Below are 27934 nucleotides of genomic sequence, written 5' to 3'. Positions count from 1 at the left end.
GGAAAATGTTCAAAATATCAGCCAGAGTGTGGACATCAGTGGGAGTGTACCAGCATTACAGCATGAACTCAAAGCCGGAAGAGACAGGGATTGCATAAAAGTCATTTAGAAAAATCAAGAAATAAGAAAAAAAATTTGCTCGAAAGTTAGAATATATACCTTATTTTTAAAAAAATAATAAAGGGATTGCCAAATAGGAAATATTTTTTTTTCTGTTTGAACTCGTCTCTATGATTAACTTGAGGCTCTGAGACTGGTGGAACTATTTTACAGTCTATGGCGTTTCCGGAATTTTTCTTTGGCGCACCGGAAATAATAGTGCGGATCCATGTGCGCACTATTGTGACGACATTTCTAGACGCTTCCACGTTTTCTCCAAACTTCTGGTTGTATTTGTTTTCGAAAGGCAGCAAAGGGTTTCTCCATACAATGTCGGTGATCGGCGAAGAGTGTGTCCGCGGGGTCATGTTTAAAGACATAAACGCGGACGAGGACGAAGCTCAGCCCACGGAAATCGAGAGCTTGTGCATGAATTGTTACGAGAATGTAAGTGGACTTCATTGGTGCATGACTAACAGTAAAAGTGTTAAGGTATATATTTGTTCTATGGTGTCTTCATGGCATGTCTTCTTCTTTTATAATTTTTTTCTCCAGGGAATGACACGTTTTCTTATGACCAAAATTCCATTCTTCAGGGAAATCATTATAAGCTCCTTTACATGTTCCCACTGTCACTGGACCAATACAGAAATCCAGTCTGCAGGTCGAATCCAAGAGCAAGGTGTCGGCTACACACTCCGAATAAAGACTAAAGAGGTGACTGTCATCACAGTGACTTTGTACTAATGCTTATTTTCCCCACATTGTGTTACTATAACTTATAATAGTACTACATACTATTACTTGTAGAGTTTTAGATGTCTAGGTGCAGAGACTGGGCAGAGGTTCTTAAACTCCTCCACTTTCTCCACCTCTTCTCCCTGCAACCACACCACTCCTCTGTCCTCCCTCTCATCCACACACATGTACTCTGTCTAATTCCTACTGACTTTCATTCCCCTTCTCTCCAGCACGTACCTCCACCTCTCCAGGCTCTTCTCAACCTGCTCCCTACTCTCACCACAAATCACAATATCGTCCGCAAACATCAAAATCTACGGAGGCTTCTGTCTAACCTCGTCCGTTAACTTGTTCATCTCCACTGCAAACAGGAAAGGGCTCAGAGCCGATCCTTGATGCAGTCCCACCATCACCTTGAACCAGTCTGTCATTCCTACTGCACACTTCACTGCTGTCACACTGTCCTCATACATGTCCTGCACCACCCGCACATACTTCTCTGACACACCTGACTTCCTCATACAATACCACAACTCCTCTCTCAGCACCCTGTCATATGCTTTCTCTAAATCCACAATCACAGAATGCAACTCCTTCTGACATTCTCTATACTTTTCTATCAACATTCTCAAAGCAAATATTGCATCTGAGGTGCTCTTCCTTGGCATGAAACCTTACTGTTGCTCACAGATGGTCACCTCTTTCCTCAGCCTCCACTTCTCTTTCCCATAACTTCATGGTGTGACTGGTCAACTTTATTCCCCTGTTTATTCCCCTGTTCTGCACATTCTGCACATCTCCCTTATTCTTTAAAGCCGATACCAGCACAATGATCCTCCATTCCTCAGGCATCCTCTCACCTTCCACAGTCTTGTTAAACAATTTTGTTAAGAACTCCACTGCCAGCTCTCCTAAACATCTCCACGCTTTTACTGGTATGTCATCTGGTCCAACCGACTTTCCATTCTTCATCCTCTCAATCGCTGCTCTCACTTCCTCCTTACTAATCCTATCCACTTCCTGCTTCAACATCTCCACATCATCTAATTTCTCTCTCATTTTCTTCATTCATCACTATTTTAGAGGACGTTATAAGCAAATATAATTGTAAATGTTTTATCTGTTATGAAACTACCGACAAACTACGTTTAGTTTGACTATAACATTAACAAACACATTTATGCACAACGAATCAAGTACACATTGGTAATCACAAAAATTTTAATGTGTGTCCCTGTCACACCAACTTGATGTTCAGCATGGAAGTTATTATTTTTTTTTTTAGTATGATGGCAATTCATCTATTGTCCTGCTTTCATTATGTTATGCAGTGGTGCCTTAACCCAGGATGTTAAGTACTGGTTACAGTCCTTTCTGGTTTCTTCATAAAATTTTATTGTGGTTTGTTTATGCTGTGTTTCTAAGCTGCGTGTTGTTTTTGTGGTTTAGGATATGAACCGTGAGGTGGTGAAGACCGACAGTGCCACTGTTAGAATACCCGAGTTGGACTTTGAAATACCTGCATTTACACAGAAAGGCTGTGAGTAGAACCGCATTAACGATGAAGGAGCCCATATAACTGTGCGGTAACTGGTGTGACATAAATCTGTTTACTTTATTTTTCAGCATTGTCTACTCTTGAGGGACTTTTCGACAGAGCGGTTGCCGGTTTAGAGCAAGATCAACCAAAACGACGGGTGTGTGCTGTTTCTGTTTGCTGGTCTTAGAGCTTAGGTGTTTAATTATCACAAATTTGATTTAATGTTCTCACCTCAGGGTTTTAATAGTAATATCAAGATTGTAGCATTAATTTTAGTGTGTGTGTGTGTATATATATATATATATATATATATATATATATATATATATATATATATATATATATATATATATATATACAATATATAACATTTTAATTCAGTTTTATTCGTAGAACTCTTAACAATGGGCATTGTCCCAAAGCAGCTTTGCAGAGATCAATGTTATAAAACTTACATTTATATGTTAGGTCTTTGGGAGTTTACCCCACTTAGTAAGCCAGTGGTGACAGTAGCAAGAAAAAAAATCTGAGATGATCTGAGGAAGAAAACCTTGAGTGGAACCAGACTCAAAAGGCAACCAGTCCTCATCTGTGGCCAGTTCATTATTTTTATCATTGCTGAGGTGTTCTGCTTAGTGATTGGAGTATAAATGCTGAGCAAAGATTAATGTAGCAATAAAGATACTTAATAAAAACACTATACCGTATATCAGGGTACAAATAGGGACTCTGGCAAGACTAGTCATGGCAGCATAACTAAAAGGGAGAGCCAGAAGATAAAACATACATATTTGCATGTTTCCCAGGGAGTCTGCATGTTCTCATGTGTGCTTATTTTTTTTCTTTTCAGACCACTGATCCGAAAGTAGCAGACAAAATCGACCAATTTATTCAGAGGCTGAAAAATCTGAAAGATGTCCAAGAAGAATTTACACTAGTAAATCCAACTTTATCCCTACTACAATATAACTTTTTATCAGCTACTGTTAAGACAAAAGTTCCTGTTTATGCATCTCTGTGTTTTTTCTGTGTTACCTCTCAGATCATTGATGATCCCTCAGGGAACAGTTTCATTGAGAATCCATTTGCACCTCAGAAAGACCAAGCGCTCTCTGTCTCTTATTACAAAAGGACAGCTGAGCAAAACACAGCCCTTGGGATAGAGGTGAGAATTCCATTCGACTTTCCATTCAATTTGTATTTGGAGAGGAGTTTAGATTTCTTCAAATTTTTTTATACAAATGCTATTTCCCAAAGTTTCATTGTTTGCTTCAAGTAACCTTCTTTATGTTTCCTTTCAGGAAGGTGAACCGGAACAAGAGGAGGAAAATGACAACGATCCGGAGTCAATGAGGAACGAAGTCCTGGTGTTCAACACCAACTGCCCAGAGTGCAACGCTCCTGCTTCGACAAACATGAAACTTGTCCGTATCCTTTCAAGGCTGAGGTTTTCTTTCTGTTTGCTGTACAAAGGTTTGACTTTGTCAATTGGAGACCATGTCTAATAACTGCAGTAACCCAGCATACTGGTTTGGTTATTACTGAGGAACTGTTCCATTCAAGCCATTAGAGGACACCTGGGCATTATACGGCCCATTGGTTGACTCCGACCGGCCTGGCCAGTGGTAAATGCATGCATGGACACGCTGGGGCTGAAATGGGACAAACTGGCAGCTGTCACATCGGACAGTTGTCCAAATCTGACAAGGAAAAATGGACTTTTGAAACTTATGCAATGAGTGAAATTGATGCAGAACAGATATTGTGTTGTGCAAGTCAGTGCTAAAAATTAACCATGTTATTGATGTTGTGATTAAAATAGTTAACTTGATCAAGGCACAAGCATTAAATCACATACAGTTCGTTGCCCTTTTGGAGAAGCATGAGACTAAACATAGGGACATCGGCTACCACACAGCTGTCAGGTGTCTCAGCTTGGGCAAAAGTTCATAAAGAGTTCAGGACCTGAAAGCATTGATTCAGGAGTTTTGCGAGAAGAAAGGCAAAGGTATCCCAGAGCTCTCAGATGAAGACTGGGTGGCAGATTTTGCCTTTGCTGTTGATGTGACTGCACTGATGAATAAACTGAACACCAAACTGCAAGGCAAGGGCCTTTTTGTTCATGAAATGCACAGCCTGGTAAGGGCTTTCATGAGAAAGTTGCAGTTTCTTTCAAGCCAAATGAAGAGCAACACTCTCACTTACATGCAAACCCTAAAAGAAGTCACACCATCAACTGAACACCTTCGCAGGTACTCATCCATGTTAGCGGATCTCCATGGTGAGTTTTCAAGGCGATTGGAAGATCTCCGAACACTCGGATGAAATGCACATGATTTCCTCTCCCTTTACCTGCAGTGTGGATAATGCACCCAGTGATGTTCAGCTGGAACTAATTGACCTGCAGTCTGATGTGATACTGGCAGAGCACTTTAAGTCAAGTTCACTGCTGGATTTTGAATAACACGATGAATAAATATACTTTATTAGCCAGAAGTTACACTTTACCTGCTCTTTTAAACTTTTTTTTGTTTTTTAAAAAGAATTTTACCTTGTCAAGATTTCTTCCTTTACTGTTGATCAGAAATTCCACATTTCAAAGAAGTTATCATCATGGCAACAAACTGTGACAGCTGTGGACATCGAACTAATGAGGTCAGAAAAGCAGTTTTACTCTATAGAGTTTTCTATATATGTCCAGTTCTTGTGTGTTTTTGGCTTTTACCTAGTTTGTTGGTAGATACAAAAAGAACATGTCTGTCTCAAAAACAGTAACAGAACAGATGTTTTTGGTTTTTTACTTTGAAAACAAATAAGCAATCAATGTGCCAACAATAAACCAATCTGTGTTTTCAGATGAGCTGCAAGATATAGAGGGAGTACAGTAGTTTTATTGTTCCTTGATTATCCAAATTTAAATAAATCTTAATGCATTATATATCCTACAAAGTGCTGTATATACAAATCCAGTGGTCTGGCACCGAAAGAATACACAACTTACATTATTTCTGTTTTATTTGTTATCTGATTCTGAACGATGTTTTATTTTCGAAAATTACCAGATTCTCTTTGCAACATCTGTCTATGACTCACTCTTGATGCATATCAAGATGCCTCGGTCACATGTCTTACCTCCATCCGCTACCTTCTTAAAGCTGCTGCTCCGGCCAGTAACACACAATACATTACCGCTAAATTGAAACCCCCAGGCTAGCAAAATTAACAAAAAACAACACAGTGGATTAACGTTTATTATTATATTTAGAAAATACCAGTTTTTATGCCAGTCGTATCATTTTATTTTGTTGTATTTATCCGACACACCTTAAAGGCCGGTCCGTGGTGCTAAAAAGGTTGGGGACCGCTGTACTAATCCATGAACACTTGAACATCACCATCCTTAATTTCTTTCCGAATTAATTTCTTAATTAATTTCTTTTTCTTTCCTTTTTTTTTTTTTTTTTTTTTTTATTATTTATTTATTTATTTATTTATTTATTTATTTATTATTATTATTATTATTATTATTATTATTCTCTTGCCCATCGTCTTATTTTTCTGTCCTGATAAAAATTGATATGGCTTGGAGATGTGTTTGGGAACTCTTTAATGTCCTTACCACCTTTATTTTACACTAATGGGCAGCCACACACAAATGTAAAATTCTGCCATTGCTTGTGTCCAGTGTGTTGGTTGATCTATTTCAATCTCAAAGAAAGTGAAATGCGGAATAGATGCCCGTCTCGTTTCCGTGCCATCACAAACAGTTTGGCCATCTGTGCACATTATCCTTTATACGTTTTTTTTTTTTTTGTGTGTGTGTCCGAGTGTGAACGCTGTAGAAAAGGAAATCTGTTAATATTTGTGTCATTCTACATGAACAGGTGAAATCAGGTGGTGCCACAGAGGAGCTGGGAACCAAAATCACTCTTCACCTCACAGACCCATCAGACATGTCACGAGACCTGCTGAAGGTACTCCGATTTCTCACAAGCTTTTCATCCTCTAGACACGAAAATAATGTTGATAATGTATTCAAGTAATGTAGAACTCAATTTGTAGTAAACAAAATAGAACAGAAATTATTGAGAAATACTCATTTTGATTGAGGTTGTTTTTTGTACCTCAATACTAATCGCAATGTTTGAAGTTCCTGCTGCGAAGTGAAAGAAAACAAGTCCTTGGTTTATTTACTTTGACAGTCAGAGACGTGCAGTGTGGAGATTCCAGAGCTGGAGTTTGAGCTGGGTATGGCGGTCTTAGGAGGGAAATTCACCACTCTGGAAGGGCTTCTTAAGGACATCAAAGAACAGGTAAGCTTAGGGGTAGGGTGTAACTACATTTTATTTACTTAGATGTTTAGGATTTATTCCTTATTTGTTTTTTGTTTTTTTTCCCTCGTATGGTTTAGATCGTCATGAAAAACCCCTTTATTTGTGGAGACAGCGCAGTTTCTGACACATATGAGAAACTGAAGCTATTTGGCAAAAAGATCGACAAGGTTTGCACTTTTCCTTGTTACATGCACAAGGTTCAACCCTCTACCCTTATTACATATCTTATTCTGAGGTGATCATTTACTTCCTGGCCAAAAGTTTGTGAAGATTTTGCAGATGGACTCATGTCAGATGTTAGAGTTTCACCTGGTATGCTATTAGGCTGTTGAAGGTATATACACTTGTGTTAAAATTACATGTTTTGTGCAAATTACAGGTGCCGTAGTGGCAAAGTGACTAGTTATATTACAACTCCAATATTTTTAGTTCAATCCTCAGCTCAGGTTACAGTCTGTGCTTACAGAGGGTAAAGACTGTGGTTACAGAATACGTTTCACATATTTTCCACACGGCTGTGAGTAAGTTCTCTAAATTACTCCTGGCGTGTAAATGTATTTGTGTATTGACTGGCATTCAGGCTGTATTCCTAGATTATGTCTAATGTTCCTACGATAGGCTCCAGATCCACCACAACCATAACCAGGCTCAAGTACTTACTAAATTAAGATGATTATTTGCGTGTAAATAAATGGAAATATATTTATATATATACACACAGTAATCCCTGGTTTTTCACAGTGGTTATGTTCCAAAACCGCCTGCGATAAACGAACGCCACCCCAAAAATGCTATTTTATGTATACAGTACTGCACTGTATTAAAACGTATTCCCTATAAGGTTTTTGGTCTATCGTGCTATCCTGAGAGAAGAGGAAAATCAGCCAAACAAATTAGTTATGTGGCAAATGCAATTTCCCAATAAACCGGGGGCACGAGATTCGAATTGCGGTAAAGCAGGGAATTACTGTGTGTATATATTTTAAAAACCAGCACACACTTTGTAAGAGAGCCATCCCATCTGCTTATGCAAGTCTGGGAAAATGCTCTATTACAAAAGTGATGAGATTCTGAACACATCAGCCATCATTTATTAGCAAATCCAATTAATTTTTTTAATGATTTGTCTTTTGTGTCAAGATTATGTCAGGAGAAATGGACGTCCACATCATCCTGGATGATCCAGCAGGAAACAGTTACTTGCAGGTACACTTTTTCTCTTTGCACGAATCCCTTCCCCAGAATGTATAATGACCAAATCTGATTTTTTAAACGAAATAAAACCTGACATTTCTCTCTGTAGAACGTTTACGCTCCGGACCCTGATCCTGAGTTGAAGATCGAGAAGTACGTTCGAACGTTCGAACATAACGAAGACTTGGGACTTAACGACATGAAAACCGAGGGCTATAGCACTGAGAATTGAGAGAATTCAGCCAGGGGTCAACATTAGTTTAACATTTTTTATTGTTTTTATTTAAGAGTCGTAAGAGTGACGATGTAGTTAAGTGTACAAAAAAAAAACATGAGCACTGTCTTGTTTGATTGCATGCAAAATGCCCAGGCTTTCTTGCTGCTCTACGAGAGATTTTTTGTTTTTTGGCCTTGTGTTTATCATGTCATGATAACCACCAAGATGTTGTGAAATTACAGTATAAAATGCATCGTTAAATAGCACTTAATGCTACAATGCATTGATTTTCTTTAAACAGGTAAATTAATCAAGTGTACATAATGTATGCATTGTGTTTGTACAATAAATAATATTGAACCTGTTCTGTGATGGCGTTAATGACAGTCCCAGATTAAAAATAATCTACATAATAGACTAAAGGTGTGAATAATAAACATAATTCGATTTAATATGAATAAAAGGAGGAGTTTCCTTCATGCAACCTTCTACGGTGAATAACACACTGATGCACGGGGAGTTTGGTGCCTTCCTCAGGCTCTCAAACATTTATTGAATTAAACAGAAAAGGAAAAAAAAAATTACAATATGGTTTTAAAAGCAGAAAGAACGACAATAAGCACTGGTCTAAAAACTACCAAGAGTGTATGTGAATGCTCAGCCCGTGTATTTGTGGTGTTTAATCCGCTCCAAGTCCACCTTTGTTCCACGGCTGCAGGTTGAACATGTCCGCCGTTCATCCGGATCGATGTGAATATACATGTGTGTGTATATTTATATACACAAGCCATTTCTCCGAGATACAGTACATCAACAGCATCACTGGGTTTCTTTACACCTTAAGACAATGCAGAATCAGAGCAAGAAGGAAAACAAAACAATAACGTGTTACTACTTTAGAGACTCAAAATGGTGGCACCGAAGCCGTGATGTCTGTGTCCTCGAAACTCATCACTTGCTCTTGGCTGGTTTCTCGGTTTTCTTGGGCAGAAGGACGGCCTGGATGTTGGGCAACACTCCGCCCTGGGCGATGGTAACGCCACCCAAAAGTTTATTGAGCTCCTCGTCGTTGCGGACGGCGAGCTGAAGATGGCGGGGGATGATCCTCGTCTTCTTGTTGTCTCTCGCCGCGTTTCCGGCCAGCTCGAGGATTTCAGCCGTGAGGTATTCCAGCACCGCGGCCAGATACACGGGCGCCCCCGCGCCCACCCGCTCTGCGTAGTTCCCTTTGCGTAACAGTCTGTGGACACGACCCACTGGAAACTGAAGTCCCGCTCGGGAAGAACGAGACTTAGCCTTAGCTCGGGCCTTTCCTCCGGTTTTCCCCCTTCCGGACATGTTGACACGACAATACAAAAAAAAGAGGCGAGTCTGTGATGTCGAACTGGCTCTGTTTTTCACTTGCAGTCACCGCGCTGTATTATGATGTAAGCAGGGTTTGTTATTTATACCCCAGTCCTGAATCCGATTGGATACGGTGCATCTAAGAAAGACGACCAATCCTAAAACGCTATGTGTACTTCAAGGCAAAGAGAGCAACCAATCAGAGGAAAGTCTGAGGCTCCTTTCATTTGCAAGCGAATTCTATAAATAGAGGTGAATGGACCGCGCAGAAAGTATACAGAGCTGAGCTGAGGACATCTGACGCTTCCTTGTCGAGCAGAAAAACATGCCTGACCCTGCGAAATCCGCCCCGGCACCTAAAAAGGGTTCGAAAAAGGCTGTGACCAAGACCCAGAAGAAAGGGGACAAGAAACGGCGCAAAACCAGGAAAGAAAGCTATGCCATTTACGTATACAAAGTGTTAAAACAAGTCCATCCGGACACTGGTATTTCATCCAAAGCGATGGGTATCATGAATTCATTCGTGAACGACATCTTCGAGCGCATTGCTGGCGAAGCTTCACGCCTGGCTCATTACAACAAGCGCTCCACCATTACGTCCCGAGAGATTCAGACCGCTGTGCGCCTGCTTTTGCCTGGAGAGCTGGCCAAACACGCTGTGTCTGAGGGCACAAAGGCTGTGACTAAGTACACCAGCTCCAAGTGAAGGTAGGAGCACAAGATGGACTGAATGGAAGAGACGCCAACGGAGGAATGAAGAGATCTGTCTGCTCTTTGATACCGCATGTCTATCACGGGGTTTTTTTGTTCATCCTGCTCAAAATTACTGCCTGATCCCCCTTTTTTTTGAAGGACGATAAAAAAAACTGTACAGCTATTTGCCTTTTTCGTGCTGCTTTTATTTAATGTCTCTCCTACTTGTTCGCATGTGTGAACGAACGCACAGGTTTCCTCTCATATGTAACACTTTGGGTGCTGATGGCTCCTGAGTGCACATCATAACATTGCTGTGGATTGAGACAAAAAAAACCTGGGGACAGATTTCCTGTACTGTATGGATTTAAAACTGTGTCTTAATAATGAACATCAGTCCACAATGATTTCTTTTGTCAAGTCACAGAATAAAAAAGTTGATTCATTTCGGCACAGATGTATTTTTGATGTTCGTCGATATGGTTATTCATAAAGGTGTACCTAACAGCACTGTTGTGATCAGAGATCAGGAGTTTTATGATAAGTTGTACAGTAAGGTTATAAACACAACCCAGTGTGAGTGTAGGTTGCATTAAAAACATTCTAAGGTGTGGAACGTTTCATAAAATATGCAACAAAAACACTCATACTAGTGTACGCCTTTCAGTATTACTATTGTATTAAGGATTAGTGTTATAACTAGTATAGAAGTATATAATAGATTGTGTTATAACCATATTGAAAGCATTAAACTTTATTTCGGATTCTCCCATTTGGGGTCGCCACAGCATGTTTGATTTGGCACGTTTTTACGCTGGATGCCCTCCCTAACGCAACCCTCCCCATTTATCCGGGCTTGGGTTAGGGTTAGGGCTTGTGCAACCCTAATGGCTGGGGTTGGTTCTTGACCGGGGATCCAACCCGGGCCGCAGCGGTGAGAGCGCCGCATCCTAACCACTAGACCACCAGAGAACCATATTGAACGCATTAGTAATATAAAATCACAAGGGCGCTTGTGGGTTCCCAAGTATCAGAGATCTGTAAGAAATTGTGTTCCACAGTCAAACTGTTCTTTTCCTCAGCTCTGGGGTGGTACCAGAGATTGTACCATGGTTCGTATTTTTAATACAGTATTGTGTACCTTGAACACTAATTTGTTTTAAAGGTACAAAAAAAAAGGAAACAATTCAATCTAATTCTATTTGTATCGCACTTTTTACAGCAGATATTCCCACAGCAGATTTACGGACGTACGCAGATTCAGAATATAACATTTTAAAAGATAAAATTGACTATAGTTTTAACTTGAGGTCTATTGTGTTGTTAGGAACCATTTACTGATGGAGACGATTGTTTATAGCAATTGTAGTCCAAAAATTATTATAGCAAAAATTGTGGTCTGATTTGGAGAACAGAAGTGGTCAAGAGCATATAAACAATTCAATATAACGAATACAATTATATATACTATAGGTACGAGAAGGCATACACTTAAGTGTACCATTCTTGTGACAAGGAAAAGTACAGTGTAGTATCTTTTTTTTCTTAAATTGTACAGTGGGATTTCACTCATGATTGGTAGACAAATTATTCAGTAGTAATGTTTGGTCTATATTACAGCCATACTACTATTTAAATAGATATAAGCCAGTATTTTTTACTAAGATTTCTGAGATTTTATTTTACATACATTTGACATCAATTTCTACTGATTGTCTGTACTGTACATGTATATGAAAAAAAAGGCAAAACGCAGGTAAGTTACCAAATTTTCATTGTGCCAACTGTATGTTCTTGTATTATCATGGTTATGCTAGCTAACATTTAAGATACTACAGCTACACTAGCTTCTGTTAGACCTTGATTGCCAATGTTACTTGGTGGAAAATCAAACCTGTTTTGGCAACCTTATGCAACATCAGAACTTTCATTTCATTTGTAAGTTTCACTCTAATTCGGATGAGATCTAGTATCAAAGACGGTAGAGCCAAATTACTTTGAAAAAAAAGATCTGAGTATACAGCATCTGAGGCTTTCAGAACACTCTTAGCAACTAAAATTGGATCATACTGACCTGTTTTAGTGACTATGCTCTACGGAAACTATTGGTTTTGCATCCATTTTTTTTTTTTTAACATTCATCAAAAGAAAGGAGGGTTTGTTTTGGTGTTAGCTGCTAGAATACTTGGCATGCTTAGCATTGAACACGTCATTATCATGCTGAGTTGCGAATTGCAATGAAGGGAAAAAAAAACACCACCAGACATGTTTATTCAGTGCACCTCTGTGTTCTGTGGGCTTAAAAACATGTTTTCATGCTAATTAGAATAAAGGTCTAAATAGTACTAACAAGTTAAAAATCTCACTAAGAGAGGATGTAGGACTGCTTTAAATCAACCAGCTACACCCAGCCAGGAGGAAAAGGCACAGCAGTCTGGTAATGCGGGGGAACTTGAGGGACTTTCCTACGTTCACTTCTTTTGCCAAAATGTTGGAAACTTTAATCCATTTTAATTCATTTTGGAATTAGATTATACATTTGTTCTAGTAATTACATTACATATCAAAAGCTTTTACTGTGTTTAGTCTGGATTTGAAATAATACATACTAAAAGAGAAGCACAAGGCCAAACATAAAAGTGTAGAAGAAGAAGAGGGGAATTTAACACCTTAAGAACCACATTTTATTTCAACTAAATTCAAATTGTTTAGACATCGTTATTTTCCAACATCTTTTATTTTGCATGGAATTTACATTGTATTCACTCACAGAGCACTTTAAGATTTTCTACCCCTTACCATTTGCACTATGTTCCAGTCCTTCCTTGATGAGAGCAGTGAAATGTGAAAAGTTATGTAGATCTAGACTAGCAGCTGTGTGTTGAATGTTCATGTCAGCTTTTGAAATGAGGGGAAAATGATTTCCTTAAGTTGTAGAATGATTGTTGGTGCCAGACAGGTTGGTATGTGTATTTCAATAGGTGTGGTTCTAAGATTTTCATACACCACAATCTCTAGAGTTTACTCCAAGTGTTGTGAACCTAAACCAAAACTAGCTGGCTGAAAACTGAAAAATGGAGTCTACTTGAGATATTAATCTGCTGTGGCATTCAGATTGTAGTCTTTGAGCACCATTGACTATTATGTACCCATTAATATCAATCACAATCCCACAGCCTACATAAATAACATTGCATCCCTTCTTCGCCACAATCCGCGTGCTCATCTACTGAAACTCAACCCCACAAAAAACTGAACTGCTGGTCATCCCAGGTGATTCATCTCTAAGTCAGGATCTTAGAATAATGAAAATGCACTATGCCACAAAATAGTAAATGGCTTAATCTGGTTTCGTAAACATCTGTATTGTCTCAGATAGTCTATGGTAAATGTATAGTGTTATTTATGTCTGTACTTTTAAGTCATCAACAGCTGGAAACAAATTCCCTGTGTCTCAACACACTCAGCCAATAAACCTGATTCTGATAACAAGTAGTACATAATTCTTCAGTGTCCTTCCCACTCACCAGTTTTGAATCAAATAGACCACCATGGAAAAGTGATGGAATCCCAAAGGAATCTTTGGAAACATCTGAAAGTACTTTTTTTTTTTTTTTCTTTTTTTTTTTTTTTGAGCAATCAACCCCACTTGGTATTAGCATAATGCTCAGAATAAAGTCCTCAATGAATATATGTACTGATTATATCCATCTTACACACTGTAGGTTAGAAAATAAGGTTACACACAGTGTTGCTCGATGTAAGATCTACAAAAAAAAAAAAAAAAAGAAATCATACACATGGATACTGAACAAAAACAACTGTAGTGTAAATACGTCGTACCTCCAGTATTTATACATCTTTGTGAATATTTGAAGAAACAGTTATTGAACTACACTAGATGACATGGAGGGAGATTTAAAAAAAGATTTTATTAACAGCTTACAAACAAAATATCCCTTTACCAGACATTATACACTCTTTCCTCAACAGACCAGAAACATAGACTAACAATGGGAGTCGATGAAAAAGTGAAAGAAAATGGTTTGCACTGTTGTCTTGGAACAGCAAAGGCTCTGATGTGGTGGCAGGGATTATAACTTCCTTAATGTCAGTGCAGTCAAATGATTCCCGAGACATTCATGGAAATACAGGTAAGTGGATGTGGCCACAAAAATATTAAAAATAAAACAAAATGGTGGTGTTCATCAGTGGCATAAACCTATGCTTACTGTCAATAATATTAGGAGCACATGTACATCTGCTCATTTATCCAATTATTCAAAACAGCCAATCATCTGGCAAAAGTACAGCCATGCAGGCACAAGTGAAGACCTCCAGTTAATGTTGCATTCAATAAGCCATCAGGTGTGGCTTTTGCTTTTGGAATGCTCTAAAAACTGCATGCAAATCACAGATCATTGTCAGAAATACTTTAACCTTCCTGTTTGACACCAGCCCCACTGTTTTAATGTGAACATCTATGTCTTGACCTGTACCTGCAATGCTGCCACATGACTGGGTGGTTGCATGAACTAGAGGCTGTACAGGCGTTCCAATAAAATGGCCAGTCAGTATATAATGCAAGTGCAGTGACAATAAGGCTGAATATTGAAGTGACATAATTCTCATACAGAAATTGAATTCATAGAAAGGGCATTTTTGGTTACTGTATTCCACTCAGAAAATGCAGAATTTCTAGACAGGTACACTGAAGCATAACAAAAGCCCAGGAAAGGAGTCGTCCTAATCTTGTCTGGTTATTGACATGACCAAAAATTCTACTGTGGATGACCTAGTAGTGTGGAAAAATGTGTTAATCCTATCCAAATTCATCTTGCATCACTTTTCAAATTAACCTCGCATTAACAATTACAGTTTGAAAGCTTGGACTCCAGAACAAAAATGTTCAAATATTTGTAAATCGGAGAATTTTATATGGAGGGAGCTCATTTTTGTGTCGTATAATCCCAATAACAAGTGCATACAGACTGAAGGGAGATTCTGCAATGCAATATTCCATAGAGGCAGACAGAATTTCAAGTTGAATGGATTCAGTTTCAGTAGAGTCGCAGTTAACAAATGGAGAACTACTGTACGAAAATTCTGACATTACCTAAAATGCTCTGAGATGGTGTGATGCGGAGCTGAGAGAGAAAAAAAATGAAAACAAAAAAAAACACGGTCAATAAATACGATAACACAAAAATGAGATGTTCCAGTTGTTATAATTCATCCTCTATATGGTTTTGTGACTCATTGTTCTCCGCTGTTTCTGTAAAAAAATAAATAAATAAAAATTAAGACAATCATTTACATAGGCGTAATCAACCAGCCCATTTTAATTTGAAATAACGTTTCATATTAGAGGTCAAATAGTGATTGAAATTAAGTTTTTTACAACTGTATTATTTTTGGCTAATTTCTGGTGATTATTAAACATGGCAGGTAAACATGGGCATTCATTGTATGGTGTAACTGACTAGAGGTCGACCAGTTCTTTGGTTTAGCTGATTAATCGGCTTGCAGCAAAAAAGCCATACCGATAGTTTTTCAGGGTTGCGTTATACAGTAAAAGAACGGCCTCTGAAGGCAAATTACTGACACCACGTGCTGTTTATTTTAAAGTGCTTCAAATAAATTACAAATAAATACATGTTGGATGTAACTATTTATTTGGAGTTATTTGTTTTGGTTTGACTGTGTCTATTATTATTTATTAATATATTCATATTTATTTAGCATTTGACTGCATGTTGTACCCTGTATGTATGTGACAAATAAAATTGGATTTTTGATTTGATTTAATTTAACATTTTCACGATTCAGTTCTTTTTTTTTTTTTTTGTAATAAAGTACTATTTTGCATTTAGTGTTCCCATCCAGTATCCATTTAAATCGGCTGATTATTTGGTTATCGGCAAATTTGTTCCTTCCTAGCCATCAGTATTGATAAAATCCATCAGTTAACCACTATAACAGACTGTTTTATGTACATATGACAAACTATTGAAAAGGAAATTAGTGAGAGATGCAGTCAAGAGGCCAATGGTATCTAATAACATGATGCTACCGCTTCTACGCTTCACTGATGGAATGCTGTTGATATGAAGGTGATAAGAAGAGTGCTGTGTTTCTGCCAAATGTAGCACTTTTTATCAGACCAGATAACCTTTTCCAACCTGACTGCTGAACCTCCATGATGCCTTGTGGCAAATTTCAAACAATGTGACATGCTCAGGCTACTGTAATATGGAGTTACTCATAACCTCTTGAAACAATCGTGCAAACATTGTTAACACTATGCATACTATGAATACAAACACAATGTATGTTTGTGTATTAAGTAACTTACCTTTGTCTTCTGTTTCTTCTGCTATTGTTGACTCGGTCTCGGTCTCTTCTTTTTTATTCTCCTCAGTAGGAGGTTCCTCTGCTGGTTTTACCTCCTTGGCTCCATCTTCATTATTATAAAAAAAAAAAAAAAAAAAAAAAAATCATACATAGAAACAGCAACAAATAGTTAAGGACTCGACTGCAAGGTCTTTCAACCAACCAGTTATTTTTGTCTTACCGGACTCATCTTTGGCTGGAAGGACTTTCTCAGCATCTGTGTTGTTAGTTTTGCCATCCTCAGAGCTAGTCGTGTTCTTGTCTTTAGGTTTTGGTTTGGGCTTTGGCTTGGCAAACTTGGCTTTGTTAAGCAGGTAGGTGACTTCCCGGTCTAAGAGGGAAATTTTGGCCTCAATGTCTTTAGATAGCAGCACAGGTTTCTCTGTAGGAGAGCGTTTTTCCTGCTCAGCCACAGTTTCATTCTTCCAGATCTACCAATAATAATAATAATAATAATAATAATAATAATATCATCAACATGGGGAATTTTTTTTAATATATATAAAAAAACAAACAAACAAACACATTAGTTGAGTAATTACTTGTTACATACCGTAGTCTCATTTATGACCTTCTCCAACGTCTTCACCTCAACTTCAGTAAAAATCTGGTCATCGGCTGAAATCAATTGAATCCCTCTACATAGACAAAACCAATACAACCGATTAAACAGAAGCCAAATATTTTATTGTCTTTTCAAATCAAACACTGAAATGCCTTATCATTAAAAAAAAGTGGAAGACTGAAATCTGGATATGGGTATCCGCTAAATGCTATAAATGTCAGTAAATCCTCCTTAGCTGGCAGATCTGGAGCAATCCATGTGCAGACATCACCTATGGTTTTAAACAGTATGCATCCAAATGATACGGTGATTTTTAAACAGAATACAATTATAACCGTAAGACTCACTTCAGGAACATGGTAGAATGGTTAAGCATGCTGTCAAGTGCTGCTAGTCTGTCTGGCCATTTTTTTCGCTCGTCCACTCGGAAGAACATGGCCTTGCACAGCTTCTTCAGCTCGGTCAGCTTCTCTTTCAGCTCTTTGGTTCCTGCTGAATAACCCTCGTCGTCCAACCATGCTGAAGCCTCACTGAGCTTGCTGGAGATTGCTTCCCTCTCCTCTTCACTGACCACAGCCTGGTACTCATCCTGGTACAGCTTATCCTGTAGTGAGAGCAGAAATGGGTCATTTGGACAGCAATAAATGTCTGTAAAAAGGGCACTTTAACAACTAATGTGTACAAATCAGACCAAAATGAAAACATCTGGTTCATTTGATTTTATACTACACAATAAAAAAAAAGACAAATCATTCCTTGATCTATTTTAACAGTACGAGATATTCCTGGTTAATTTAATCTACACCAGAGCATGCTTTTTCAGTTTTATACCACCTTAATTAACTGCACCAAAGAGGAAGGGATTACAAACTGCGTAAATGAAAAGCGCCCTAAATAAACAGGGCCGTGTACAACTAGGCACAGAAATACTGAAAAGCACTCGAAGCTTTACTATTAGAATTGCCACTAAATAAATCACTCAAGACATATGCAGCAGCTACGCAGCAGAGAAGCAAAGGAGTACAAGTTATACCTGTGTCTCGAAAACGAATGCCTCCAGGCTGTTTAGTGACTTCTCCCTCTCTTGCTTTTCCAGATCTCGGTCAGTCAAATCCTGCAGCCTGAAATGAAACAGCAGGAAACGGAGCTTATTTTTAAGAGGCTCTTGATCATACGTTTACATGCTTTCTCATTCATGCCACTCAAAATTAACATATATGTACTTCAAACACTTACTTCTTTTTGGAGACATCGATATCTTCAGGGCTGGGATTAAGAACATCATTAACCTCCAGCTCCACTGCAATATCAACCGAGATTTTACTCTTTTTCTGGGCTTTAGGTTTCGTTTCTGCTTCTTTCTCTTCCTCCTTTGCTTCAGTTGCTTTTACGTCGTCAGATTTTCCGGATTCATCAGCCTCCTTCTCTGGCTGTGTAATGAGAATTTGGCATTTGATTTAGAACTTTGCAGCAGTGCTTAAAATATTTATTTCATATTAGAACATATCAGCAAGGAAATGCACTATATTTAGCGATCGATAAAGATTAAATTATGCTTCCTTACTTGAGGCTCCTCTTTGTCAGAGCCTTCATCAGATTTCTTCTCTTCAGTCTCAGGCTCTTCTTTGTTTTTCCCTTCATCGCTTTTCTCCTCGGTCTCGGATTGCTCTGGGGCAGCCTCAGTGCTTTTCTCCACCACCTCTTCCTGGTCTTTTCCAGGTTCAGGAAAAACCTCCTCTTCATCCTGAAACAAAAACATGGCTTCAAATTACAGTCTTGATACTGGACCAATGACTCGGTGAGTCCTGAATAGGGAAGTGCACTGCAAAGCTCCATTCACGCTGTTGGTGGAGTTTAATTAAACACAGTCTAATTTGGCTTTTATTTTTCGTTGAGTGTGAGCTGTATTTGTTTATACCATCTTATTTATCAGAATGAGCAATATCCAGGTAAATTTGCAATGAATATTTGTTACAACTGTGTGTACAGCTGATTTTTCTATAGAACTCTCAAGAGCATCGTTGACTTACAATAAAATGGACAGGGTTAGAAATTGTACTGCAGTCAGCCACCAGAGGGCATCATTTTCTAGCTTTACGTTTGAACTCCTATTACAACGTCTACCCAGAACAAATTTTTATTTTGTTTTTGTATTTGTTTTAAATAGACTGGGCTATAGGTGTATTTTTTTATTTTTAAAGTACAGACAAAATGCAATTTCGCAAAAAAATACTCCATACTGAACTTTGCAACACATTTTCACTTGCTATGCAGTGATGTGTAAAAATAGTGCCTCAACTAGGAAACTATACTGACTCCTGAAACCTGATGAACTACATACAGCACTATCAAAGGTACAAGCTGTTTGATGGTAAAATAGTTCTTTCTCAGCAGAGTAAGGAGAATACATTTTGACTGAGCCACATATTGCAGGCCTTACACACTCAGTTATAGTAATAATACTGGTATAATAATGTTCTAAATATTTCAACTTTTTGAAACTTTTTTTCAACACGTTTTACTGTGTTCTAGACTAGTGCTCAGATTTTTAATGATGAACTGTACCTGTGCCTGATCTGTCACATTCACAGCTGGCTCTGTACTTCCACCTCCAAACAGGCTGGAAATTGTGTTCCCTAATTCTTTAAGGACAGATCAAATTAAAGATTTGTACAACGTTTCAACAAAATCCAACATGAATATGTAACAGTAAACTTGTCAGAAAAGGGGCAGATACCAAAATAGAACAAAACCTACTAGTGAGAGTTGATTCTTCCTCTTTCTCCTCGACAACAGTCTCGAACACTGACTCCACCTGCAACATGTTAAGCAGTTCCTTTTGTCAACGCTTACATTTACAAGCGCAAATGCAAAAATAGTTAGATTAATCAGAACTGTAATATAATGTAGAGTGAGAAAAGGGTGAGAGCATATAATTCAACTTACCCGGTCTAAAAGGAGCAAACCACTCTCATCCATGTTGAAATGCGCCTTGATGCCTTTGGACTCGGCATCAGAATGCTTTTTAAAGCTGTCACCCACTCCAGAGAGTTTCACTGTGTTCAGGTTCACCGAGCCAAACATCCTGATAGAATATAACCATCAATGTATGTTGCGGATATATTATATATGTACAGTTTAATATATATACATAAATTTTATACATAAATTTAAATATTTTACATCTACATAAATATTTAGCTCATCAGACCACAGAGCATCTACAGTGTTAGACAAATGAAGTCAAAATAGAAATCTTTTTCAAAAACAGGAAATCTGTTCTTCATTATCCTCGATGGTCTGATTAATGAACTGATAGGGTGTGTTAAAAAAAAAAAAAAAGGTTAACAATGAAAGTAGATTTTTAAATGACAGAGAAAAGTTTGTTATTCCTTTGTTTGTTATATACGACTATAAAGTAAAAAGGGTCAAAGTGCTTTATTAATAGCCATAAACTAATTATTAATGATTAAACATTAAAAAAATAACTATTGATGCCATTCATGTGAATCTTAGTAAGTATCTCAGATTAATCTTTACATTTTCATTGAATAACACCGCTACACTGGCTGTATCATTATTTCACTCATGTTTCGACAGGTTATAGCAGAGTCCGCATCGTTATATCTGTGCATGAAACTCACTTCTGATCGTCCTGGCTGAGGAAGCTGAGGTCGCCGTAATTAATGCTGAAAACGAAGTCATCGGTGTAACGGTTAAAGGTGATGACTTTGCGCTGGGGATATGGCGCCATCCTCTGAAACAGGATGCGCTTATTGTGCTTAACTCCCTTCGCACCTTCCTCATCAGTCTCGCGGCTGAATTCCACCTAAACAGAGTAAGGGACGTATAGGAGCATAAAATATTACCAATATAACATTTATTTTATTCAAAATCAGATTTGACAAATAGCCTTCTTCCTACCTGTATTGGGAAAACAGCTGCATCTCGAATAAGGAAGGGTTTGACCTTAAAGGCTTTACTCAGAGCTGCAGCCTGATACACTGCACCCAAAGCTGCTGCCTCATCAGCATTTATGTTCTTTGCCAGCTCCTCTCTACAGTAAAGAGGACGGGTTAGAATAAAAGCACAAACAAAACATTATAATAAACTAATTGTCTAATGTGTTATTTTCTTTGGATCAGTAAGTGTTACGCATTAGTGTGAGACAGACAATTTTACTTTTCATTTTGATTATCTGATTTTTAAAGAATTTTAATTTTCTATATCGATTTAAAGTTTTCTGTTCACAAAAATAAATTTTTCTTTTACATTCATCTAGAGTAAAAAAAAAAGGACAAATCTGATTAAAAATGAAATAAAATAGTAAGTGCAGATGTTTTTAAAACCCAATATCTGCTACCTGATTTGTACAAACTGAATTGATTCAGGCTTTTAATTATCTAATCAACTATAATAAAGAATTTGATCAATTACATCTAATCAAAGTGTTTTTGGAAGTTAAACACTATTAATGAAATTGTTCTTATGAAAAATAGAGTGTCAAAGCACACTATAAGGACAAAAAGTATTGGGACACTAGACTTTTCCAGCCATATGTAGTTCCTTCAATTGCAGAAGATGTCTTTAGATAGTAGCAATAAAGGTAGCATTACATTTTTTCACTTGATCTAAGAGACTCAAACCTGTTCCAGCATGATGATGCCCCAGTGCACAAAGCCAGCTCTTTAAAGATATGCTTTATATGGGATAAAATAAAAGATCTTGTGTGGCCTTCTACAGAGCTCTGACTTCAACTCTAATAAACACCTTAGGGATAAATTTGAATGCTGACTGCACATCAGTACCTGACTTTACTAACACCCATAGATCATGCTTCAAAATCTAGTGGAACATCTTCCCAGAAGAGTGGAGGTTATCATCGCAACAAATAAGGACTAAATGAGGAATAGCACACACCAAGCTTATGGTTAGGTGTCCACAATCTAATGTCCATATAGTGTATGTAATATGACACAATCCATTTATTTAATTCTATTTTTTTTGTGATGGAATTGCACACATACTTCTCCCAGACGGACACAGAAACTCACTACAAAAGTGGCATCTCTGAGAGGAACACCTACTTTTTTGTTGCTTGAAGAAGCACTTCTTGCACTTTGGGAACTCTCGTAGCTCCTCCAACCAGAATGATTTGTTCAATCTCATCCTGCAAACAAAAATCATGTGCACAAATAAAAAAAGATTTTCCACACATTGGACCAATAATACCAATGAGAAGCTGTATTAGCAAAAAAAATGTTACGTAGAGACTCTTACTAAAGACATCTCAGAAGCAGCAAGTGCCTCCATCACTGGTACAGGTACTCTGTCGAACAGATCAGCACAAAGAGCCTCGAACTCGGCCCGGGTCACCTTTGCCTTAAAGTCAATATCATCCATCAGCCCCTCAATCTGGAAGGGAAAAGCGGGAAAAGTTTCAAAGTCTACTCATTTGATTATGATATATATTTAAGCTAAAACAATACAACATTCGAACCGAATCGGTAAGTGCGTATTTGTGTCTTAATCTCACCTGAGCATTATGTTCAGCATTTGCACTCAGCACGGTCTTGACTCTTTGCGCCTCCTTCAGCAACTTAGCCATTGCACGTCCGTTCTCTTTTACATCTTTCTTCGATTTCTTTTGTTCATTAAAAAGTTTGGCTAGATGATCCCTCAGTCTCAGTTCCATTTCAAAACCACCAAGTGTCCTATCAAAACTAAACACAGAACAGCAGCACTGTTCAATAGATGCACATGTATGCACAAAAAAAAAATACACCCCCCCCCCCCCCCAAGTCAGGTACAAAAGATTAAAATATTATTAATCATATTAAATAAGGCCATAACAAAACCAAATGACCTTTAAAGAGCAATTTGAGGTATTACATTGGAATTGATTTATTTTTAGAAGCTTGTGGTACTTGTGGAGAACTACTATGTAAAGTAGACCCTACATTTACAATATGTGTGGAATTATAGCAAAATCTATCCTACACCTTGAAAGAAATCTTGTAGAAAAAGAATCCCTAAAGGGTGCTTTATAAAATGCTCTTGCTATGAACGTGGATAAGGATGAAAATGGTCTTTAGAATAGGATTCTCAGATCACATCAGTGACATAAGATTTTCAGTTACATAGTGACAGATAGACAAATCTATTTCATATTTTAAAGAACTGTGAATGTAAAGCAAGAGGACATAGATTGTGGTGTCATTAAATCCAAAGAACCTGAGAGCATAACCAGTTACAGAGAACCTGGTGCTAAATTTAAATGTGGAATCAACACATTATGGAAAAATGTATTTAGACAACTGACTTTTCCAGTCATGTGTATCTTCCTCAAAGGCACACAATTGTATAGAATGTTTTCAGATGCCATAGCAATAAATTTCCTTTTCAGTTTCAGCATGACAGTGTCAATCCCAAAGTTCACATTATTATTATTATAAATTTACATATTTTTAAAAAGGTAATATTTCACCCAATGTATTAACTACCAAAAAAAAAAAAAGAAAAAAGATTGAAATAATCAGTTGCAACCCCAAAAGAACTTTATGATATAAACATTACAATTTAAAGCAAACAAGTTTTGGCACCCCCCAGATACCATAGTTCTTCAACTGCCAAAATAACAACACAATGTGAAACACTAACCCAATTCCACGGATCTGCAGCTGAGGCTGTGTGCCGGTTTCTTTGGTCTTTACTATTTGGTAAGTGACAATAGTGGCTGTTGTACTGCTTGATCCCATGTCATAAAACATCACATTCTGCAGAAACAAAAATAGTAGACAATATTAATGACATCGAAATGACATTTTGATTTTGCTTCTTGCCTGCTTCATTTGTAGTACCTGTGCAGTTGAGTTTATGTCTTTTCTCCTGAAGAGTCCATAGTTTAAAGCCACAGCTGTATTGTCATTGATGAGCTGAAGGACCTTCAAACCTGCCATCCGAGCAGCCTGCAGTACTGCCCTACGCTCTGCCTGGTTAAAAAAGGCTGGCACGGTGATCACTACATCTTTGATGATTTGTTCTGTGAAGACAAATGACCAAAGTGCCATCCTTCGGTTCCATTATAACAGCATGGGTCACCAGGATTTTGCAAAAGCAGACAGGCAAACAATTTGAATAGGCAAACCTGCAAAATCCTCAGCCAGGCCTCGAGAGTAGTTCAGTACCATGCCCAAGAGTTCCTCCGGAGTATACTGCATCTCCCTGTAGAATACAAAAGGGCAAACTGTAGTAAATAATGCATTTACACTAGTCCCTTCTACAGTGAGTGATGCTGCACATTTAATACTGTCTACCAGCTTTGAACATCCAACATCATGGAGTTAAAGTGTAATCCATGACTTCACCCAAGCTGCAGTTAAATGCGCTGGTTTGCATATTTCTGAAACTGCTGATCTCCTGGGATTTTCACGCACACAACAGTCTCTAGAGTTTACACACATATTTTTGATTGTTCCTATAAGACTGGACAGTGAGTGCATTTCGATAACGATTTTCTTTATTAAATCAAGCAGAAAGGTGCGGCAGACCCAGATAGAAGTTTGTTTGATAGCTTAATGATATACATATTTAAGGAGTAGCTATAATATAGTTATAAGTTATAAGCAAAACAGTGAAAGGGACACAAAAAAGGGAAACCACATGCTTCACATTGTATTGCATCTACTATAATACAGTACAATATAAAAGATATAAATATAAATGATCACAAATATATTACGATTACAACCATCAAACGGCATCAGTGCTTGTCAAAAGTTTGAGCTACTGTTTGTAACACCTGCTTACACACGTTCACTTTATATTTTTCCCTCTTTCTCTAAATACTTCAATGTTTTGAAAATGTTAGATAAAAAAAAAACGCAAGCTTGATGCTTTTTTGTTTGTTTTCCACACCATTCTATGTAAACTCTAAAAGACTGTAGCGTGTGAAAATCCCAGGAGGTCAGTTTCTGTAACCAGCCCATCTGGCACCAGCAATCACATGACAGTTCAAGTAAAATAGAGATAGCAGTTTTGACTTAACTGAAGCTCTTTACCTGTCTATGTATTCTGATAGATCAATACAACGATTCAATAACTGAATAAATGTGCAGGTGTTCCTAATAAATTGGACATAGGAATAATATCACTCACTCAGAGTATTTGAAATACACCGTTCCTCTCTTTTCATCTCGGAGTAGTTGGTGTTCAGGAAAGCGTTTCTGATACTGTTCAACCTGTAGGTTATCGGCAGTCTTTCCCAAAAGGCTCTGGAGATACCTGTACACCACTTTGGGATTCTTCACAGACTGAAATAAGGATCCGTTCAAAATTAATTCGACTTCGAGGGCTAGATTTACACTTAAACATATGCTCTAAAACAGTGAGAAAAGGACTCACCACTCCCAAAGCACTGTCCCCAAAAAGTCTTTCGTTTTCCTTTAAGCATACAGCCACTGGTGTTTTCCTTCTCGACTCCCTGAAGAAACAAACACCAGAAATATTATGGATTTTTTAAGCAAAAAAAAAAAAAAAATGCAGAACATGCTGAATGAATGTCTTCATTATTAAAGATATTTGAGCTTAACATCCATACTTGTTTAGAACGATTTCCATTGGCACACCAGGTTTAACTATAGCTACTTTGATCCATTCGCTTCCCAGGTCTACAGACATCACGGCAACTGAAGCTGTACGACGGGAAAGAGATGCGCATAATTAGGAGCAGCAAAATGTCCAATTTGAGAACATCTCTGTTGCAAAATGTACAGCAACTAGTACTATTGCAAACATCACCATTACAGGAACATGTTTATTCTTTAAAGGCAAAACTATTTCCTAGAATGCCAAGGATGGTATTCTGGTGTCCATCCCCTGGCAAAGCTTTAAATCCAAGCTTAGACTGATTGTAGCTTGTGCTTCACCTGTTGGAGAAGGAAGGAGAGCGAAGGCGAGGCAGAACAACGCCAACAACGGCAGTTTGTCCCTCATTGTAACCTGGAAGGAAAAAAAAAGGCAAGACAGCAGTTAGAATTTGCTTCAGTTGAAGGAATCTGCATTGTGATGGCCGTTTGGTCCATGCAAATATTTCAAAAGGGGGTGATCAGGGTAACGCTGGATCTTGGAACCCACGGCCATGTTATTTAGCTCAGGACACCGTTGATGATTTCCCAACTTGAGCACAACAAGTAATTGACTAATGAGTTGTATACAACAGTTCTGGATTTCAGTTGAAGGCACCTGATCCAGAGTATATAAAAAGCCGCTCTGACATGCACATGCAAGATCTGCTTCCTCAAACCAGACCAAATTGAACTTCTACAATCCTGCTTTCAAACACCTGGACTTGATCACTAAGTAGATCCACCAGCTCTCCTTAGGAGGAGAAGTCAGCACTGGCGCGTGGAAACTTCTGGTCCTGTTGCCTTTTGTCTAATAGTGACGCACACAAAGCTGATACCCGGATCCTGAAAGCCGGGGGGCCACGAGAGCTCCACAGGAAACCCGGATGCTTCCGATCAATTTATACACACACAAAAACGATCGGTCGTGTGTTGGAGGTTGGAGATGAAGGCAAATCTCAGGCGTGATCAAATGTAGGAGAAGGGCAGGAATAGATCAGCTAGCAGGTTGTGCTTAGCGTGCTAGCGGATTCCTAGACCATAAAAAGCCTAAGATCTTATATCGCTGACTAGATCTAAGGATGGGAACCGGAAATATGTTAAAACATACCGATACGCAGATGTTACAGTATCCAAAAGGCAAGTTCAGAGCGCTCGTGGTTACACGTGAAACGTGTTGAAACTTACCTCGAGCGGTAGAAGTTTTGAGATCGGAGCTGCTCGGATGGTGCAGGTGAACCTGATCTGACAGTGTGATCAACAAGGGGAAAAAAGCTGCTCGTGCACGTTCTCCGCCTTCAATACTGCTTTACTTGTAAACGTCAAACTCACGCCGATTGAGCGAATCCCATACGGTGGCGGCACTACACAAGTCCGGTCTTGCTCTCAGGGTTAACAGCAGTTGCCGGCTCGTTGCAAGCCACCGGGCCCCGGACGCGGCGTGATCTCATTGGATCTACAAGCCTCGCTGTTCCGCGAGTCAAGCGCTGACCCGGTAGCCTACTCGCCCCGCCCATTCGCGCTAAATACAACGCCCTGATTGGTCCACGTGCCACGCGCATTTTGAATGGAATGGTCCAGCATGGTTTCAAGGGGCGCCTTTGATTGGTCCACGTTACAGATCGGCGTCGCAAACGCGCTACGTGTTATTCATGCGACGTATTTGTAGTTTCTATGCGATGCTTTGATGTAAATCGTTTTATTCTACAGTACAGTACTGCATTCTACACCGTTTAAGCTCCATGGCCGTCGAGCATTAACAGCATTAAGTTCTTCAGAAATTGGAGGAGCTCGTCTGTTGGATCGGACCACACGGACCAGCCTTCTCTCCCCACATGCATCAATGAGCCCTGGCCACACACGACCCTGTCGTAGGTTCAACACCATTCCTTTCTTGGACCACTTTTGATATAAAGAAGCAGGAAAAATGGTCAAGCTGAGGATTTGAGTGAATTTTACAAGGACCAAATTGTGATGGCTGGAAGACTGGGTCTGAGCATCTCCAAAACTGCTGCTCTTGTGGGCTATTCCATGTGTGCACTAACTGGTGGCATGATGAAGAGATAATCAGTGTTGTTCTTTTCACCAGTCATAATGTTATATTGTAATAATATTATGCCTGATTGGTGTATAGCAATGTGATTTACTTTTGTATCAAACACAGAGTCTTCTCAATAAATTATCGCACCT

At 38.5% G+C, this 27934-nt stretch overlaps 4 protein-coding genes across 4 annotated transcripts; 2 read left to right on the top strand and 2 right to left on the bottom strand.

Annotated features, from left to right (window-relative positions):
* The first annotated feature begins 296 nt into the window (after positions 1 to 296).
* Positions 297 to 10615, top strand: zpr1 (ZPR1 zinc finger). Its single transcript, XM_083567636.1, has 13 exons — positions 297 to 546; positions 655 to 816; positions 2290 to 2380; positions 2467 to 2537; positions 3231 to 3317; positions 3423 to 3545; positions 3682 to 3808; positions 4965 to 5035; positions 6265 to 6354; positions 6583 to 6693; positions 6792 to 6881; positions 7855 to 7920; positions 8018 to 10615. The coding sequence occupies exons 1-13, from the start codon at positions 430 to 432 to the stop codon at positions 8138 to 8140; spliced, it is 1329 nt and encodes a 442-aa protein (XP_083423762.1). The 5' UTR covers positions 297 to 429; the 3' UTR covers positions 8141 to 10615.
* h2ax1 (H2A.X variant histone family member 1) lies at positions 8643 to 9463 on the bottom strand (the record flags this gene model as incomplete). Its single annotated transcript, XM_083567667.1, has 1 exon — positions 8643 to 9463. The coding sequence occupies one exon, from the start codon at positions 9461 to 9463 to the stop codon at positions 9077 to 9079; it is 387 nt and encodes a 128-aa protein (XP_083423793.1). The 3' UTR covers positions 8643 to 9076.
* On the top strand, positions 9795 to 10615 carry hist2h2l (histone 2, H2, like; the record flags this gene model as incomplete). The annotated part of the gene is made up of 1 exon (XM_083567668.1): positions 9795 to 10615. The coding sequence occupies one exon, from the start codon at positions 9795 to 9797 to the stop codon at positions 10173 to 10175; it is 381 nt and encodes a 126-aa protein (XP_083423794.1). The 3' UTR covers positions 10176 to 10615.
* A 3464-nt stretch (positions 10616 to 14079) lies between these two features.
* On the bottom strand, positions 14080 to 27260 carry hyou1 (hypoxia up-regulated 1). The gene is made up of 25 exons (XM_083567554.1): positions 26933 to 27260; positions 26048 to 26120; positions 25720 to 25813; positions 25524 to 25602; positions 25278 to 25432; positions 24268 to 24344; positions 23981 to 24162; positions 23781 to 23896; positions 22657 to 22843; positions 22401 to 22535; positions 22208 to 22290; positions 21045 to 21177; positions 20765 to 20949; positions 20067 to 20205; positions 19878 to 19935; positions 19686 to 19762; positions 18685 to 18864; positions 18357 to 18550; positions 18154 to 18241; positions 17468 to 17724; positions 17109 to 17193; positions 16737 to 16986; positions 16518 to 16622; positions 15196 to 15437; positions 14080 to 15054 (listed from the first exon to the last, which is right to left on the bottom strand). Exons 2-24 carry the CDS (start codon positions 26112 to 26114, stop codon positions 15388 to 15390), a joined length of 2976 nt encoding a protein of 991 aa, XP_083423680.1. The 5' UTR covers positions 26115 to 26120; positions 26933 to 27260; the 3' UTR covers positions 14080 to 15054; positions 15196 to 15387.
* Between the last annotated feature and the right edge of the window lie 674 nt (positions 27261 to 27934).

Source organism: Silurus aristotelis, assembly GCF_946808225.1.
Source record: "Silurus aristotelis genome assembly, chromosome: 18".
Lineage (NCBI taxonomy): Eukaryota > Metazoa > Chordata > Actinopteri > Siluriformes > Siluridae > Silurus > Silurus aristotelis.
The sequence above is the reverse complement of the archived record's forward strand: the minus strand, read 5'-3'. Positions and strand labels throughout refer to the sequence as shown.

Bases quoted from the DNA above. Each gene is read 5' to 3' on its own strand.
- zpr1 (XM_083567636.1), top strand. From the start codon at position 430: ATGTCGGTGATCGGCGAAGAGTGTGTCCGCGGGGTCATGTTTAAAGAC. The intron at 547-654 runs GTAAGTGGACTT...TTTTTTCTCCAG, and splicing joins GCATGAATTGTTACGAGAAT to GGAATGACACGTTTTCTTAT. The intron at 817-2,289 runs GTGACTGTCATC...TTTGTGGTTTAG, and splicing joins TCCGAATAAAGACTAAAGAG to GATATGAACCGTGAGGTGGT.
- hyou1 (XM_083567554.1), bottom strand. From the start codon at position 26,114: ATGAGGGACAAACTGCCGTTGTTGGCGTTGTTCTGCCTCGCCTTCGCT. The intron at 22,536-22,656 runs GTGAGATTAAGA...TTTCCCTTCCAG, and splicing joins ATGCTGAACATAATGCTCAG to ATTGAGGGGCTGATGGATGA. The intron at 22,291-22,400 runs GTAAGAGTCTCT...TTTTGTTTGCAG, and splicing joins CTGCTTCTGAGATGTCTTTA to GATGAGATTGAACAAATCAT.